Raw genomic sequence first — 15,133 nt, forward strand, 5'->3', positions numbered from 1 at the left:
AAATTTAGCTTTTGTCTACAGCCTATCTGGTTCTGGAAGCAGTTGTGTGTTGTACTTTAATTGATAAACATAGTTCATACAAGTCACCTTAAAAAAAAAAAAAAACTTATTGAGATTGTCAGCGTAATTTCAGCATGCAAACAAAAATATTTTTCCCCTCCTTTAGTACTGCAGTTGTGTTTGAAGTCCTGCTAGTTACAGGCAGTACTGCCACCTAACCTAGTTGACAGATTTCCCCAAAAGCTGTTCATTGCGTGCAATTTGTGTTTGTAACCAACTGACAAGCTCTAACTTCGCAGCTTGTGCATTAAGGGCTTTGTGTGGCAAAAAATAGTCGTACAATACCATATGCTGTATTTGAAAGCAAAATGGTGTCTCTAACAGAAACACTGTGGTGGAAACCAACTCCCACCCACCTCCCTTTATGATGCTTTTTACCTATTTTTAGTGTCTCGTTCTTTGTTGCTGAGGGACAAAAGAATGCATTCAACAGTTCTCGCAGCTCTTCCAAAGAGTAGAAGCGGACGGCTTGGCTTCTTCATGTTGCATTTCAAAATTATCCCATAGTATTGGGCGAGTTTGAAGGGTTGTTTAGACAGGAAGAGAAAAGGTTGTTGGCTCAGAGAGAAATAAGCATTCCTGTCAGTAGTGTATTGTAGAAAATGCTTGAAGTTGTACAGGTGATGAGGACCAGGTGCGAGCTTTCTTCCTGTGTCCTTCCGTAGTTGAAGCCATGGTCTGTATATGTGAGTAGTACTTGCTTTGCCCCATTCCCTTCTCTTTCCTTCCTTCTTTCCCAACACCTAGCTGGCACTGGTTCGTCTCCGAAAAGCTAAGCAGATTCGGACTTGGTTAGTACTTGAATGAGAGGCCATTCCGCAGTCCAAATGTTAAAGGTTAGATTGAAAAGTTAAAAAAAAAAAATCCAAGAAGGAGACAATTGGCAACCTCCTTCTATATAGTGACAGAAAACAATATGGAAGTTGCATGTGGTCACCAGGAGTTGAGCTGAACTTGGAGAAAATTTTATTTAGAGATTGCTTGATCAAGTGTTAGGCACGTCTTTTCAAAGACATCTAGTAATTTGGTGCACTCCTGAGCAGATTTTAAGTGTTCTGGGTGAAATAGTAAGGTATTTCAGAAATGGAAATGTAGATTGGTGGCTTCATCTTGTACGACATGGGTGCTTCCCCCCCCCCACCCCTCAGACTCTTTCAAGAATAGTCACCAAATTATATAATACAACAAGGAGCGTATTATTAAATACATGGCATGTAAACTTATTAACGACATTTCATTAATTTTGTTTCAGTGATATTTAAATTAAATTGATGTAGTTTTAGTCTTGACCCTGCCTGCTTCCTTGTGATGGTTCTGCCCAGCATGGATCTTCAAAGCTAAAGGCGACCCTCAGCCCAAACAGAGCTGTGTCCTCCTGCTGTACAATCTCAGCACTTGCAAGGCCAGACAATCCTGAATTGTACCCTTGGAATAGATGAGGCCAACAGTGTATTTGAAGCTGCCTGTGAACCCTACACTTACGTCATATTTTGCTGAAGAGTTGCTTGCACCTTGTTTTGTGGGTGTATCTGACTTGTGCTTGTCCCTTGCTTTCACCCATGGTGACAGGGACCATGCTGTGGTCTAGAAAAGGAGGTGTGCTGTTGAGGAAAGAACAGGGGGTCTCACCATTAGGGGTGAAAAGACTGATCATTTGAAGTTGGCATCCTCCTTAGTCCTCCAGCAAGCAGGGGGCAGTGTTGCTGTCAGCAGCGTTGAGATGCTCACATTCTTGCACGTTTTGATTATGATTTGGGGAAATTATATGACACCTTCCCCAACACGTTGCCTTCCAGTTGTATCAAGACTGCAAGTCCCAGATCTGCAGCCAGGACATGCAACTTGTCCTCCAGCCCCTTTGGAGGGCACCAGGTTTGGAGGGCATTAGGTTGATATGCTATGCTGCGAAGAATCTGCCCTGTAGAACCCATTGCTTTCGTCTCTTTGCACTTTTCAAAAACTTTCAGTCATGTTTAATGCTTAGATTTTTTTTCCTTAACCCCTAACACTCTGCTTTTCTCCTCCTCTTTCCTGTGTACGTATTTGTCCTTTGCTTTTTTTGTTTTTAATTTGTTTCATTGGCTTGTCTTTCTTCCTTTTCTTTCTTCTCCTGTTTGTGGTGCTGTTTCGTTTTTTTTAAAACCCAGCAGAATTCGTCCAGCTCAGCCTCTTCTGAAGCCTCTGAAACCTGCCAGTCAGTGAGCGAATGCAGCTCCCCCACCTCTGTCAGTTCAGGCTCCACCATGGCAGCTTGGGCCTCCACAGAAAAGGTGAAAAAGGCTTAATCTTGAGAACTCATGCTTTGGTTTTTCCAGGCTCTGTAGCATTCAGAGAAAAAAATAGATTACGCAAATGTAAACAACAAGAAGCTACAGATGAGAACAGGAACCTTCCAGGAAGGGTTAAAGTGAATGGACTCATGAAGGAAGCCCTGGTAGAAACCTGCCTTGATGTTGGCATTTAAGCTTTGCCAAAGATGTTGCCCCCAGTTCAGACATAGTTGTTTTGCAGATGCCCCCAGTAGTTCCAGCCATGTCCTGAAATGAACACCAAGGCTTGGTAGACAGAAATGACATTGGAAGGACCGTTTTCCAAGGCATTTGAAAAGGCTTCTGTAGCATGTGGTGACTGGGTTAAGAACAGCTTTCTCTCAACAGACTCACTTTGAGAAATAGAATAAGAAAATGTACTTTTTCTAAAGAGTGAGACCAAATCTGGAGAGAGTAGACTTTCAGGAATTCCATCATCTCACAATCCAAATTCCATTGTCCACTTTACCAAATTCACCTGGAAAATCCAGATCTTTTTGGCAGGTAGATATCCGCCCAGCATCCTAGAGGCCAGAGTGAGGGAGGGGACTGAGGGGATCTGTTCTCATCAAAAATATGAGCAATTTCCTCTTCCATTCCTCCTGTTGTTTTGTTTTGTCTGTCTGCAAACGTGTCATTTTCTGAAGCTGAGCTGCTGAATGAAATGAAACGTGGATATCCTAAACTGTAAGGCCCATGAAGAACTTGGCTAAGGAGGTTCTCTGTGCTTCCTTAAGTTGAACGAAGCTCCTGGGGAGGTTCTTGCTGACAAAGGAGCAGAGCCTTTTACTGCTGTGTTTCTCCTCGCACCGACACATGGAGGGCTTGTGCCTCTGGCATAGCTGTGTAGAACAGTTCAGCTCCCGAAAATGATTTGTTTGTTCTTGTTCTGTTGTTTTTTGTTTTGGGGTTTTTTTTTTTGGAACATGGTTGCATACTTGAGTGTCATTAACAAAGCATGAGCAAGCACTGTGTAGGGGTGTTGACTGGCCAAAGCGACCAGGACCGTTGGGGGTATTCCCCTTCCTTTCTCCCCAGCAATGCATGCCTGTTTCACTTTGTATTTCCCCATATTTTGTCCTATTTATATTAATTTCTCTTCTTTTTTCCCCTTTTCTTTTTTATTTTTATTTTTGTTCGTTTCCAGTTGTCTAATGGGTATTATCACTGTAGTTTACCAAATGGCTCATCTTTAGCCCCAGTTGGTGCAGGTTCTTTCCCTCACATTCCGTCTGTCTCTCACGCATGGACCCGGGCTTCCTCCTCCACCCTCCTTCCAGACTACGTTCATTATTACACCATTGGGCCAGGCATGTTACCATCATCTCAGATTCCTAGCTGGAAGGTTTGTGTTTCTTTTCGTTCCTGTCAAAGTCTCTCCCTGTCATCCCCCACCCCACCCCCTGCAAGAAATTGCTTCTCAAATCTCACTTAACTCTTGATGGATCTTTTCCCTGCCTTCAGCTCCCACCTCCTATTCTGAACTCTTGATCTGGTGGAATTTTTCTCCCCCATCCTGCTTTTCCCCAGTAAATGATATATTTTTTAAAAGTGCTATTGTTTGGATGAACATGCTCCCAGCTTTGTAATCTGTGCAACATTTTGAATCTTCAGGTTGTGTATAAGGTAGTAGTTGGTACTTGCAGAGATAGCTTCCTAATGTGATCTAACTGAACGGCTGTGTGGGTTACAGATACTATAAAAACACAGTTGATGTTCTTTTCTTCCAGGAATGATCCCACTAGTAAATTCTTCATAAGCCTGGCTAAAACTTGTTCATGATTTCATTCCTGGAGATTTTTGTTAGGCAACTGCTGTGAGTGCAGAGTTTTTATGGCCATCTGTCACTCTTCATGGGATCACATTCAGAACATCTTGCTAGTACCAAATATCATGAGAAACTGGCCTTTACAAATTACCTTTGCAGTACAGTTGGTATCTAGGGATACTTTAAGTCTTGAGAAAGCATGTGAAAAGCAACATGATTCTTGACAGGAAAAACAAAGGGGAATTGCTATGGAGACCCTGGAGCAACATTTCCTAGGAATATTGGGACTCTAGCTTCCAGTGTTGGGCAAGTTGCTTAGGAATTCTGGGAGATGTAGTCCCAACTAAAGGACTGCAAGCTGTTTCAAGGTCAAAACATCCTGAGCCTGGAATGGGCTATTCTGACTCCAAAATAGATTGGAGTAGCTTCTTTTGAGGTCAGACCACCTGGTAAGGTCAAAGTGGTGTAATTCAGGGCTGAGACATTTTGATCTACCATTTCACGCACCTCTAATTTCAACACACCTGGAGGAAACCAGGTTTGGGAAGGCAGCCACAAAGAGAACATATGCCTTCTCCACCTGACCTAGGAATCTGGACCTGGTTGTGATCCCAAAGCAATTGCATATTGTGTTAGTTATAAAAGATGCATGCGTAGATGTTTTTCTCTCTCTGAAATATGCAGAAACAGAGGCCTAGAAACCGACATTTGTTCTGTTTATTGTAAAGGGGAAAACAGGTTTTACATCAAGGCGTTCCTCTCAAAAAAGACAAGTTTTAAATGTGGGTATTTGCCTAGGTTCAAACCTGCCCTGGAAGTGGTCATCACATTCACAAATTGGGTGAAACTCATTACATTTTTGAATTTAAAATGCCTCCACCTAAGTAGTGGATCTGTAAATATTCACTGGCAATTAAAACAGCTTTTAAAAGTTTCCCACACACGATGTATGTATACACAGTTTAATTTGTCTTGGACGAATACACGTTTCAGGATAGTTTTAGTTTTGACTAGGCAACCCATGATCCATTGTGACGTCCTTTCAGAGATATGTCCTTACCTAAACAGAGAAACCGAATGACCGAGGGCAAAAAAGCACTGGGAGTGGGAGCGACTTCGGACTTCCTGGCGGCTTCCCCATTGACTTACCTTGTGGGAAGCTGGCAGGGAGCTGGGAAATCTTGCTTACTTCCTCCTTCCTTCCGTCCTCCCTTTCTCCCTCCCTCTTTCTTCCCTCCCCTCCCTGGTAAGTCTCCCCCACCCATGCACTCTCCCATAATCAAGTTTAGGCTTCCTGCCAGCTTCCCCATTGACTTGTGGGAAGCTGTTAGGGAGCATTGGAAAGGAGGGTCACATGACCACGGCGACACGGCAGCGGCACTAAAGCAGCCGTGGTGCTGAAGCAGCCACAACTTTCCAAAATTTCAATGCCACAGGAGTAATGGATTTTGGACACATTCTGTAAGTTAGCCCATTTGAGGTACCTTGTTTGAAGAAATATTGTTGCCCTATGAGGCACCATTTCACCCAATTGAAGGTTACAAACAGTCAGACACAAGAGTTTTAGTAGTATGTAGATTCATAGACTCTGAACTTTGCTAATCGATGTCCAGGCCAGCATAGACATTAGGCCCAAGAATAAGCAATTGCTTGTCAACATTTTCCTCCCTTGCTTTCTGCTTAGCATGCTAAGGAGATACTTGTCAATTACAGACTTGTATTAATAGAACAGATTTCTCTTTAGCAGAGATCTCCAACACATTCCACATTTCAGTGGTACAAAATATTTCATTTGTGATACTGCCAGATAAGGCAAAGTATTCTGGTTGAGATAAAGTGGGAACATATATCCTCCAATTTTGGAGTAGATTCCAGCCTAATGACCATAGTTTACATTAATCAGTTTTTTTTTTAAATGTTGACTTTGCTTAATATTTCCCAGAAAAAAGTTTGAGAAAAATTACTAACTTAAATTCCCAAGCAAAGGAGACAAGTGGAAATATGGAAGCGCTCTGTAGTTTGCAAACTAGTAGTGGTAATTTTCTGTTCTGTCCATGCAAAGAACAGAATATTTAGCATCTATCCTCCTCACTACCCTCGCAAAAGATCGGAGACACCTCAGATGTTTTATGCTCTAGATCTGTTTCATGTAACTCTCAACCCCCCACCCCTCAGAACCTTGGAGCTAAATGCGAAGGCAACATTTCCTGCACAGATTCTGTTCCTGCTGTGGCACACCTGGGTCCATAGTCACTTGCAGCAATGCTCTGCTGTCAAAATGTGGTTCTTCCTTTTCCAGTCTCAGTAATACTGAAGAGTAGTAGTCTTCTCATTAGAAAGGCGTGTAGGCACAAATCAGCATGTCCATTGCGGTTCCTGATCACTGGAGCTGCCAGAGGTTCTCTACTCATCCATAATCAGCAATTTCCATTTCTGGCAACAGGCTCATGTTTTTTTTACAGAAAGATCTGGAGCCACATCTCCATTCCTATTTCATCAACTTGAAGGTTAGTCTTTTCACTGCCTTAGCAACAGTTTACTGGCTAGCTACAGATGAGGTCTTCTGAGCAAGCCATGCTGATGCAAGTGTTTGTCCCTGGGGAAGGGAGGTAACAGAACCAAAAGGGGGTTTGTTGCAGAGCCCAGGAGCAGCTGGTCTAGACCCAAACACAGAGTTGATAGTATGTTGTGCAGTTCTTTGGATCTGAAGTGTGCTTTGGAGTGCACAGAAGCACAAATGTAGTATCCACAGCCGTCACACAATCCCAAAACACACAGCTGCTCTAAGGTGTTGCAAACAAGTACTATATTTGCACTCTCCAAAGCACCTTTTGGCAATTGGATCCCAAGTACCATATGGGCTTACTTGATAGTATCCCATTCTGTCACTGGTCTTTGTTGTTACTGTTCCTTCAATTCTGGGCTAGATTTATGACATGCATGCCAGTTGCCAGCAGAGTCTTGATGCCCACAGCACCACCTCATTAGCATCCATTGATCTCCAGCATTACACAGACACAGACACACATCTTTCGAATAGGTCACATCCCATAAACAAATCCTGCCAAATCTCACTTGAGTTGTCACAACATTTTGGCCTTTTGTAGTGATTAAAATACTGTATTTGGGGCACCTCTGCCTTTGAACGGAATGCCTGTTGCCTGAAAAGTTTGCTAACTCTTCAGTTACACCTATAAAGTGTAGCATTCCCTGTTTTTGAGTAGAAAGTTCTCTTTGCTCATCGGGGATAGAGATCAGCAGATAGATTAGGACTTCACAGAAGGGTTGAGTTTAAATTACATCTCCCAGAGATAGAAAACAGAATTCTGGAGCAGTTTGAGAAAGTCCAAGGGCCAGTTCTCCAGGACAGCGCAGATGGAATTGCAGAACGGACTGGAAGTGTGACCATGAAATCCAAGCTCACTCTATACTTGAAGGCAGACGTTTTGGGGTGACAGTTTAGAACTGCAGCTATGATGGTAGAGCAAGCAAGTTCTTTCTCTGTTCATATCCATACTTTGGCATTGCTTAAGAAAAGGGATTCTCTGGGTCATGCAGATGCCAGTCATGTTCCTTAGCCTATATTGCCAATAAATAAAAGTCAAGAATGCTAGGGCTTCCACAGATAGCTGTGGCTCAGAACCATACACAACTATATTGAGTGGGCTGTGTCACACTTAATGATTCTTGGTACTTCATCAGGACATGGGGGGGGGGTGGCCTGCGCCCTTCAAGCATAAAGCAGTTCCATTGCTTTAATCCTGAGGTGCTTAAACCAAGAGCTTCCCATTATATCCGAGACGGGGAGTTTAGATTTCTAGCCAAGATCAAACCAAGGTTTAAGAGCCAATAATTATTAATTTAAGAGTTAATTCTGTGCTATATTAAATAGTGGCTCCTATTTTAAACATACTGGGAAATCATGCCTGAAGATGAAGGGAACAGAGCAGGGTTTTTCAACCTTGGCAACTTTAAGACGTGTGGATTTCAACTCCCAGAATATGCCGGCTGGGGAATTCTGAGAGTTGAAGTCCACATGTCTTCAAGTTGCCAAGGTTGAGAAACCCTGGAATAGAGGAAACTAAGAGGGAGACTTGTCTGAGGTTAGTCTTTGGCCTCCTAAATGTGTTTAAGGCTAGATGACATTGAACTCTTATCTCACATTCACCTGATCTCACGTGGCCAATCGTGATGGATGATGGCGTTGCACTCCAAGCTGGGATCATCATAACTGGCCCATCCTTTAGTGCTGCTGTTGGTATAGTGCAGTCAAGATACTAAGCATAACCCCTGTGAAATTTGCAACTATATTCATTGCACCCACATTTAAACTGGTCACTAGGTCTCAGAAAAGGGGGGGGCATTATTTTGAATTATTTTGGGCTGTTTCTGTAAAAAGGTGGTGGGTCTGTGGCTTGTGTATTACACAAGGATAGAGAGAACCTGAATAAGCTTTGACTAATAGAGCTTTTTTCCTAGGATTGGGCTAAACCTGGTCCTTACGACCAGCCCATGGTAAACACTTTGCAACGCCGGAAGGAAAAACGAGAAGCAGATCCTCCCGGGGGGGCTCAGAGTGGGCCACCTCTGTCCACAGAAGACCCTCAGAGGCCCCGGAGCATGACTGTATCAGCTGCCCCAAAGGTGAAACTCTTGGTTAACTCATGAACTGATGCGTTGCCTCTAAAAAGGTTCAAGGCACACCCTGGGGCAGATAGGCTGCTGAACTTCATCTGGCTTTTCCTTTTTGCTTGATGGGATAGGCACACCAGGGTGCAGTGGCTTGGCAAGCCAACCATGGTTAATTGTCACAGCTGAGCACAATGTGTGTGCCACCTAGGGTTCACATCCCCACTGATCCATAATGTGGCTTGTTGGGTTTTTGGCCGAAGATTTTTTGAGAATCCAGCAATTTGATAAGCCAGAGCTGATTGTCTGGTTGCAGAGATCCAGGCAGTTCTGTTTTTTATACATAAAGTTCCCCCATTGGGGGGAGATGGGCGGGGAAGATATTTGATAAATAAATAAATAAAAATAAATAACATGCGGTAAGGAAGTTTGCATAACTGTGCTTTAGGGAATAAAACGTAATTGTTTGGATTATGCAACACGCTACCCAGAATCACCATAAGATGTGAACTCATTTGTGGAAGGCTGTTGTGCAACTCACAGGCCTTTTCCCTTGCCAGTTCTGTGGCTAAGTAAAAGTGAGTTGATGTCTTGTATATACATTCATTTGTTAAGATCATTCTTTGCCACCCTGCCCATTGAATTTTATGGAAAATTGAATGACAGAATCTGCAAAAGATATACTGTATATGCATAATTTATCCATTTATCCATTCTGGTTACAGTTGAATCATAAATATTTAGCATGTATCTGCTGAACTGATGGGACTTTAATTATTCACACTTAAGCTCCATTGAGGTCAGTTCACACATTATTTTAAATCATAATGTGGTTTGTTTGGTTTTGACTCAGTGGAATATGTGGACTCAGTCTCTATAAATTCCAAATCACGTTTATGGGTTCTTGTTTTCTGCAAAGCAGGACACTATGGTTTGTTCTGCAAACCAAGGTTAAATCAAACCATGGCTTAGCCCATTATGTGAACCCAATTATGGTGCCTTCCCCAACCAGGTATCCTTCAAATATGGCAATAGAATGATTTTGTGACAACCCAGACTAGCTGAAACAGCTGGGGATGATGGAGAATGTATTCCCAACACAGATGGAGGAGCCAGGTTAGAGCTTGGCTGTGCTTAAATCCATCCTCTTTGTGTTGTGAATCAAAATCCAGTTTGAAAAGAGGCATCCTAGCAAGAGACTCGACTTCACCAGAGAACAGTGCTCTTGTCCTAATTGGGTCCTCATCTAATGAGAGGCCTCCGTTGTGTTGGCAGCCAGGAGAAGAGATGGAGGCATGTGAAGAGCTGGCTCTGGCTCTGACTCGAGGGCTGCAACTGGACATTCAGAGGAGCAGCAGGGATTCCTTGCAGTGCTCCAGTGGCTACAGCACCCAGACAACCACGCCTTGCTGTTCTGAGGATACCATTCCCTCACAAGGTAAGGAACAGGAGTCTTCTTGGCTCAAGTTATTTTTGCAGTGCTGCTTGGATTTGGCTAGACTAGCTCCCTCGCTTTTCAAGCTGCATATAGATTGCTACACCCTTTCTCAATTATGCAAAATGTCTCCTGGAAAGTGTATACAAAGAGAAAAGTGAAGTGTTGGCCATCCATAGAAAATGCTTCAGAGTCGAGAACCACTTGTGCCAGTCCTTTGAGGTTATCTACAAGAAGACCAGAACTATATTTAGTTGAGATAGACTATTGTAACAGAATTTTGTTAGTCTGTGTTTTCCCTTCTGTTCCTCTTATGCCCCAGGGAGGAGCCAGTCTGAGTCTCTTCCTAACCCTTCCCTTGTTTCCCAGGCTCAAAGCATGCTTTTGTACATCACACTGCTGTAATGTTTCTGAGTAGTTTCTCCAAGGTCATTCCAGGGCTTCCTAAACCTTGAAATAATTATACAATTGTCATGTTCAGGTTCAAGGCCCTTTCTAACTCTCCGTGTTAGGACAGAAGATGAGGGCAGTGGGAGGCGGTTGTCTCAGGCAGTGCTGATGAGTGATGGGAAGCTGGAAAAACGGGGAGCAGCCTGCCAACTGTTGCTTCTCTTAGAGGACAGGGCTGTAGGAGGCCTTCAGTTTGCCCTGCAACCTCACATTGGTCTCCAAGCCTTCGGGTGAAGTGGACAGTGCTGTCACTCTATAGCTAATGTGGGAGAATAACTTTCTGTATGGCCAGCCCAGCCCCAAATCAGCTCTCTACTGGGAATGTAGCTCCTCAAGTCTTCCCCTTCTTAAAAACGGATTGAGGTTAATGGTTGTATTTTAATGCATTTTCCCACTTCAGTTGAAAAGGGCTTATGCAAGATTAGTGACAGACCATCCGTTTGTTTTCATTTATATAAATAATTGAAAATCACACCTTGACTCTAACATAGGTGGAAGAGAAAAGTGAGAAAGAGAAAGGAAGTAATTGAAATTTCAGAGTTCTTCTAATTAGCAACTTGAACCGAAAATGCTCAGGAAGGAGAAATACCAGAGAGAGAAGCTTTTCCCCACATAGTCTTTCAAGCCATACAACCTCCTTTTCCCCATCTCTGCTGCTGCTGTTGGATGGAAAGATCACTCAAATGCGACTAAATGAAACATCTTCCTGAGCCTCTCAGTTCAGCCCAACCGAAATGGCATAAGAATGTGAGCTTTTGAGTTCTCCAGCACTTGTCATCAAAGAAATTACCAAAAGTGGAGAATATAGCAAGCAAGGAAGCCCAACGTTTAGGGTAGGGCTCTTAGTCAGAAGGTCTGGAACTCAAAGCCAGTCAAAAATGAAGTGGAAAGGTAGATTGAAGGGTCTATTTATCATGCAATTTTTATAGCCGCCCATCTCAATCCAAGTGACTCATTTTATCATGCTTGGTGGACATGTAAAAAAGCTAGAAAATTTTGGATTCAAATACATACACTGATTCAGAGGATTTTAAAGATTAATATACAATTGAGACCAGAAGTCTTTCTTTTGGAATTGATGGGCAAGCAATTGGAAAAAAGTCATGGAACTTTGTTTTTGTATATGATAACTGCAGCGAGATTATTGTCGCACAAAGATGGAAAGATTTGGCACTACCCACAATGGAGGAATGGTTGGTGAAGATGATGGAACTTGCAGAGATGTCTAAATTGACTTCTTTGATCAGAGAAAAGACAATTATCTTCGTTTATTGCTGACTGGAAACCCCTTATGGACTTTTTGCATAAAACAGAAAAACACAAACTTATGATTTATGGTTTGGATGATTAGACAGAATATATTATAGAGAGTCATGGTGTAACTTTAGAGTAAGAGGTATATTTATAATTGTATTCATAACTGCTGTAAAGAAGATCGGAAGCTATTTCTTCTTTGTATCTTTTTTCTTTTCTATTTTTCTTCTAATTTTTTTCCTTCCTTACACTTTCAGCTTTCTCTTTGATTTCTTTATTTTTCTTTTCTCCTTACTTTACATGAGTTTGTATTAGTTTTTATCTTCCTTCTTAAAACTTTTAATAAAATTATATACCAAAAAAAAAAAAAAAGAAAGTATAGATTGAATACATTCAGTGGCAATTTGGTCACCATTGCCCAAGATTTGCTGTTTGTTAAGGTTCTGACTCCCCTTTTTCTCCTCCCCAGTTTCAGATTATGACTACTTTTCTGTGAGTGGGGACCAAGACACAGAGCAGCAAGAATTTGACAAGTCTTCAACTATTCCAAGGAACAGCGACATCAGCCAATCCTACCGTCGAATGTTCCATGCGAAGCGTCCCGCTTCCACTGCGGGCCTCCCAACCACGCTTGGCCCTGTGATCGTTACACCGGGCGTAGCCACCATCCGGCGGACCCCTTCTACCAAACCAGTGGTAAGGCGCGGGACCATAGGAGCGGGGCCAATTCCAATTAAGACCCCTGTGATTCCCGTTAAGACTCCATCTGTGCCGGACGTACCAGGAGGACTTCCAGGTTTCCCAGGAGGGACAGAAGAAAGCTCCGAACAAAGTCCCGAGGCTGGAAGTAGCGGCACCCCCATGGTATGTACATCCTCCTCGTGGAGTGGGCAAGCACCTGCCAGCCTTCCTCCCACCAGTCAGAAGCCAAGCAGCGCAGAGGATCAGAGACCAGGAGCTGCTGAAAGTGAGGGAGAGGAGAACGAAAGGGAAAGCTTGAACATGGCTGCTCCTCCATGCCAGCCCGTGCCTCATTTGGGTGGGCAGAACCCAGCGGAGACCCCGCAAGGCGAAGACATGCTGAATGCTATCCGCAGGGGCGTTAAGCTGAGGAAGACCACCACGAACGATCGCTCAGCACCCCGCATTTCCTAGATGCTGAATCACCGCCCAAGTCGAGTGAAAAGAGACGGATCTATCTGATGAAGTCAACTTTGTGTCTCTGTCCATTCACTGTACAATCAAGATTTTCTAGGAAGTGCTGGGAGAGACAGCTGGCAATGGTCTCTAAAATGGAGGGAAAGGTTAGAATTGGCCAACTGAAATGCTTATAGGAACATCTTCCTGACTATTAATTTTTTTTTTGTAAAGGTGGCTGATTATTTTTTTCCCCTGCACATTTTTAAATTCTGAGTTCCTCTTTTAATTTTTTTCCCAAAGGTGCCAAAATCCCATTTAACTTTTTAATAACTCTTTGTAAAATGTATTATTCACAAAAGGATGATTATAAAAAAATGTCAAGTAGTTAAATTTCAGCAAGGGTGGGGGTCCAGTGGAAATGCACTCTCCTTCTTGAAAGTTTTTGTAGAGCACCTTGTCTGTAATAGTGGGGGTCCCGAATCAGTGTTCGTTTTCTTGCACAAAGTTCATGGCAAGAACGCAACTCCTCACTGAAATACAGTGACCTGTTCTCCTGTTGCAAAGGCAGGAAACAGAAGCTGATTAAAGCAATATATAATGGAAGAGAGAGAGAGAGAGAACGACTGTAATTAGTTAATCTTTAGGGATTACGAGGGGAGGGGCTTAATTTGTTGCACAAACGTAGGCTAGCAGGTAGTTTCATGGTAAATACGTCCAAATAAGCCATAAAGAATTACAGTGTTCATTTAAGTAAGGTGTTTTAAAGACTTTGGGGTGCTGCCTGCTAGGAATTTTTCCTATGTTGGCCCCATGAAATCCGATTGGAGCCATGTTAAGATTTCTTGCCTCTGTAAACCGCATGGTGTGCTTTAATTTCTGGTCATCGTGAGACCTCGGTATCAGTTTGTACCATCTTACAACAGGCTTAAACTTTGCATTCCTCTCTTCACTTTGTGTTCCTTAAAAGAAATAAACAGAACATGACATAAAATAGATGACGTGAAGGCAGAAGGGTGTATACATTGTTAAAAAAAAAAAAAAAAAAAAAGCAAAAAAATTTTAAAAAAAACCAGGGAGTTCTTAGTTATAACTTTATACCTTTTACTGGCTGCGCCCAGCAGGCTGGGTTGCCAAATAAATGGGAAAAGCCCCCACTACTTTTGACAACACAACTCATAGATGGACGGGCAACCAACTGGGAACTCCAGTAAAACTGCAAATGTTACTTTTCAAGGGACTGTTTTTTTTGAAATGGCAGTTTGGGTTGGTTTTTCCTAAATACAAGATTTGGGGATAGGGGAGGGCTGGGAACATTCTTCGGGTTTTATTTATTACAGTGGGAGGGGCATTCACAACTAGTTTCCTTTTTATTATTTTTTTTCCCACAATTATTTGGGGGGAGCACTGTTGATAAATTTATAAATAAGATTTTCTTTTCTTAACATGAACATTGCTGTGATATTTCCATTTCATGGGGTCCGTAGAAATGTGCATAACTCAGGCACCACCGGTGTTTAGGTTCTGTGGTTTTTTTAAAGCATTCTGCAGTCTAACTGGATACCGTCTGCCTTATTTCTACATGGGCAATGCTAGCAGAATTTTTGACGACAGAGGAGCGTGTTCGTGGTTGCCGTGAGGCACCACGCATCGTGGAAGGGGCTGGGTTGTGAGTGCGCACAATCTTCTCCGCCACGGACACTCGGGAGACTCGTATTGGCTGCCATCTTGCCTACGTAACTTCTTATGCTTTAAATACGTAACTGCATTGGACGTGAGATGTATTGTAAACCTGTTATAGTCACTGTGTTCTATATACATTTACACAGCTGTGGTTGCTTAACACTTTCTTTATGGCGTCAGAAGCGAAAAGGAAAAAAGGCATGATCCAAAAGAATAATTAGCTTTCCTTCCTACAAAAAAGAAAGTGCCTGTCACACTAGCCCGCTTGTCCGGGAAGAAAGAGCGGATGCTCTCTGCAAATGATGCTCTGAGATTTCATTTTTCTTACCTACTTGTAAAGGGGAAGAAAAATGGACAAAAAGGGTGCAGGCTGACAAGGTGATTTTTCTAAGCTGCTTTTTTTTTTTT

At 42.7% G+C, this 15,133-nt stretch overlaps 1 protein-coding gene across 13 annotated transcripts in view; it reads left to right on the forward strand.

Annotated features, from left to right (window-relative positions):
* The window catches only part of MTSS1 (MTSS I-BAR domain containing 1), a 125,978-nt gene extending 110,845 nt beyond the window's left edge, over nt 1-15,133 (forward strand). For 2 of the 13 annotated variants that reach the window (XM_088148976.1, XM_025167587.2), the window contains exons 11-16: nt 2,208-2,330; nt 3,517-3,714; nt 6,600-6,644; nt 8,617-8,781; nt 10,042-10,204; nt 12,375-15,133. In XM_088148976.1, the coding sequence (XP_088005102.1) occupies nt 2,208-2,330; nt 3,517-3,714; nt 6,600-6,644; nt 8,617-8,781; nt 10,042-10,204; nt 12,375-13,060 (1,380 nt within the window). In that variant the 3' untranslated portion in view covers nt 13,061-15,133. The remainder of the gene's footprint in view (nt 1-2,207; nt 2,331-3,516; nt 3,715-6,599; nt 6,645-8,616; nt 8,782-10,041; nt 10,205-12,374) is intronic. The other 11 variants (XM_088148983.1, XM_088148982.1, XM_088148979.1 and 8 more) reach the window with 8 other exon arrangements.

Source organism: Python bivittatus, unplaced genomic scaffold (genome assembly GCF_059951505.1).
Source record: "Python bivittatus isolate LINGU-HERP-01145 unplaced genomic scaffold, Pbiv_v1 ctg000590_np1212, whole genome shotgun sequence".
NCBI classification, from domain to species: domain Eukaryota; kingdom Metazoa; phylum Chordata; class Lepidosauria; order Squamata; family Pythonidae; genus Python; species Python bivittatus.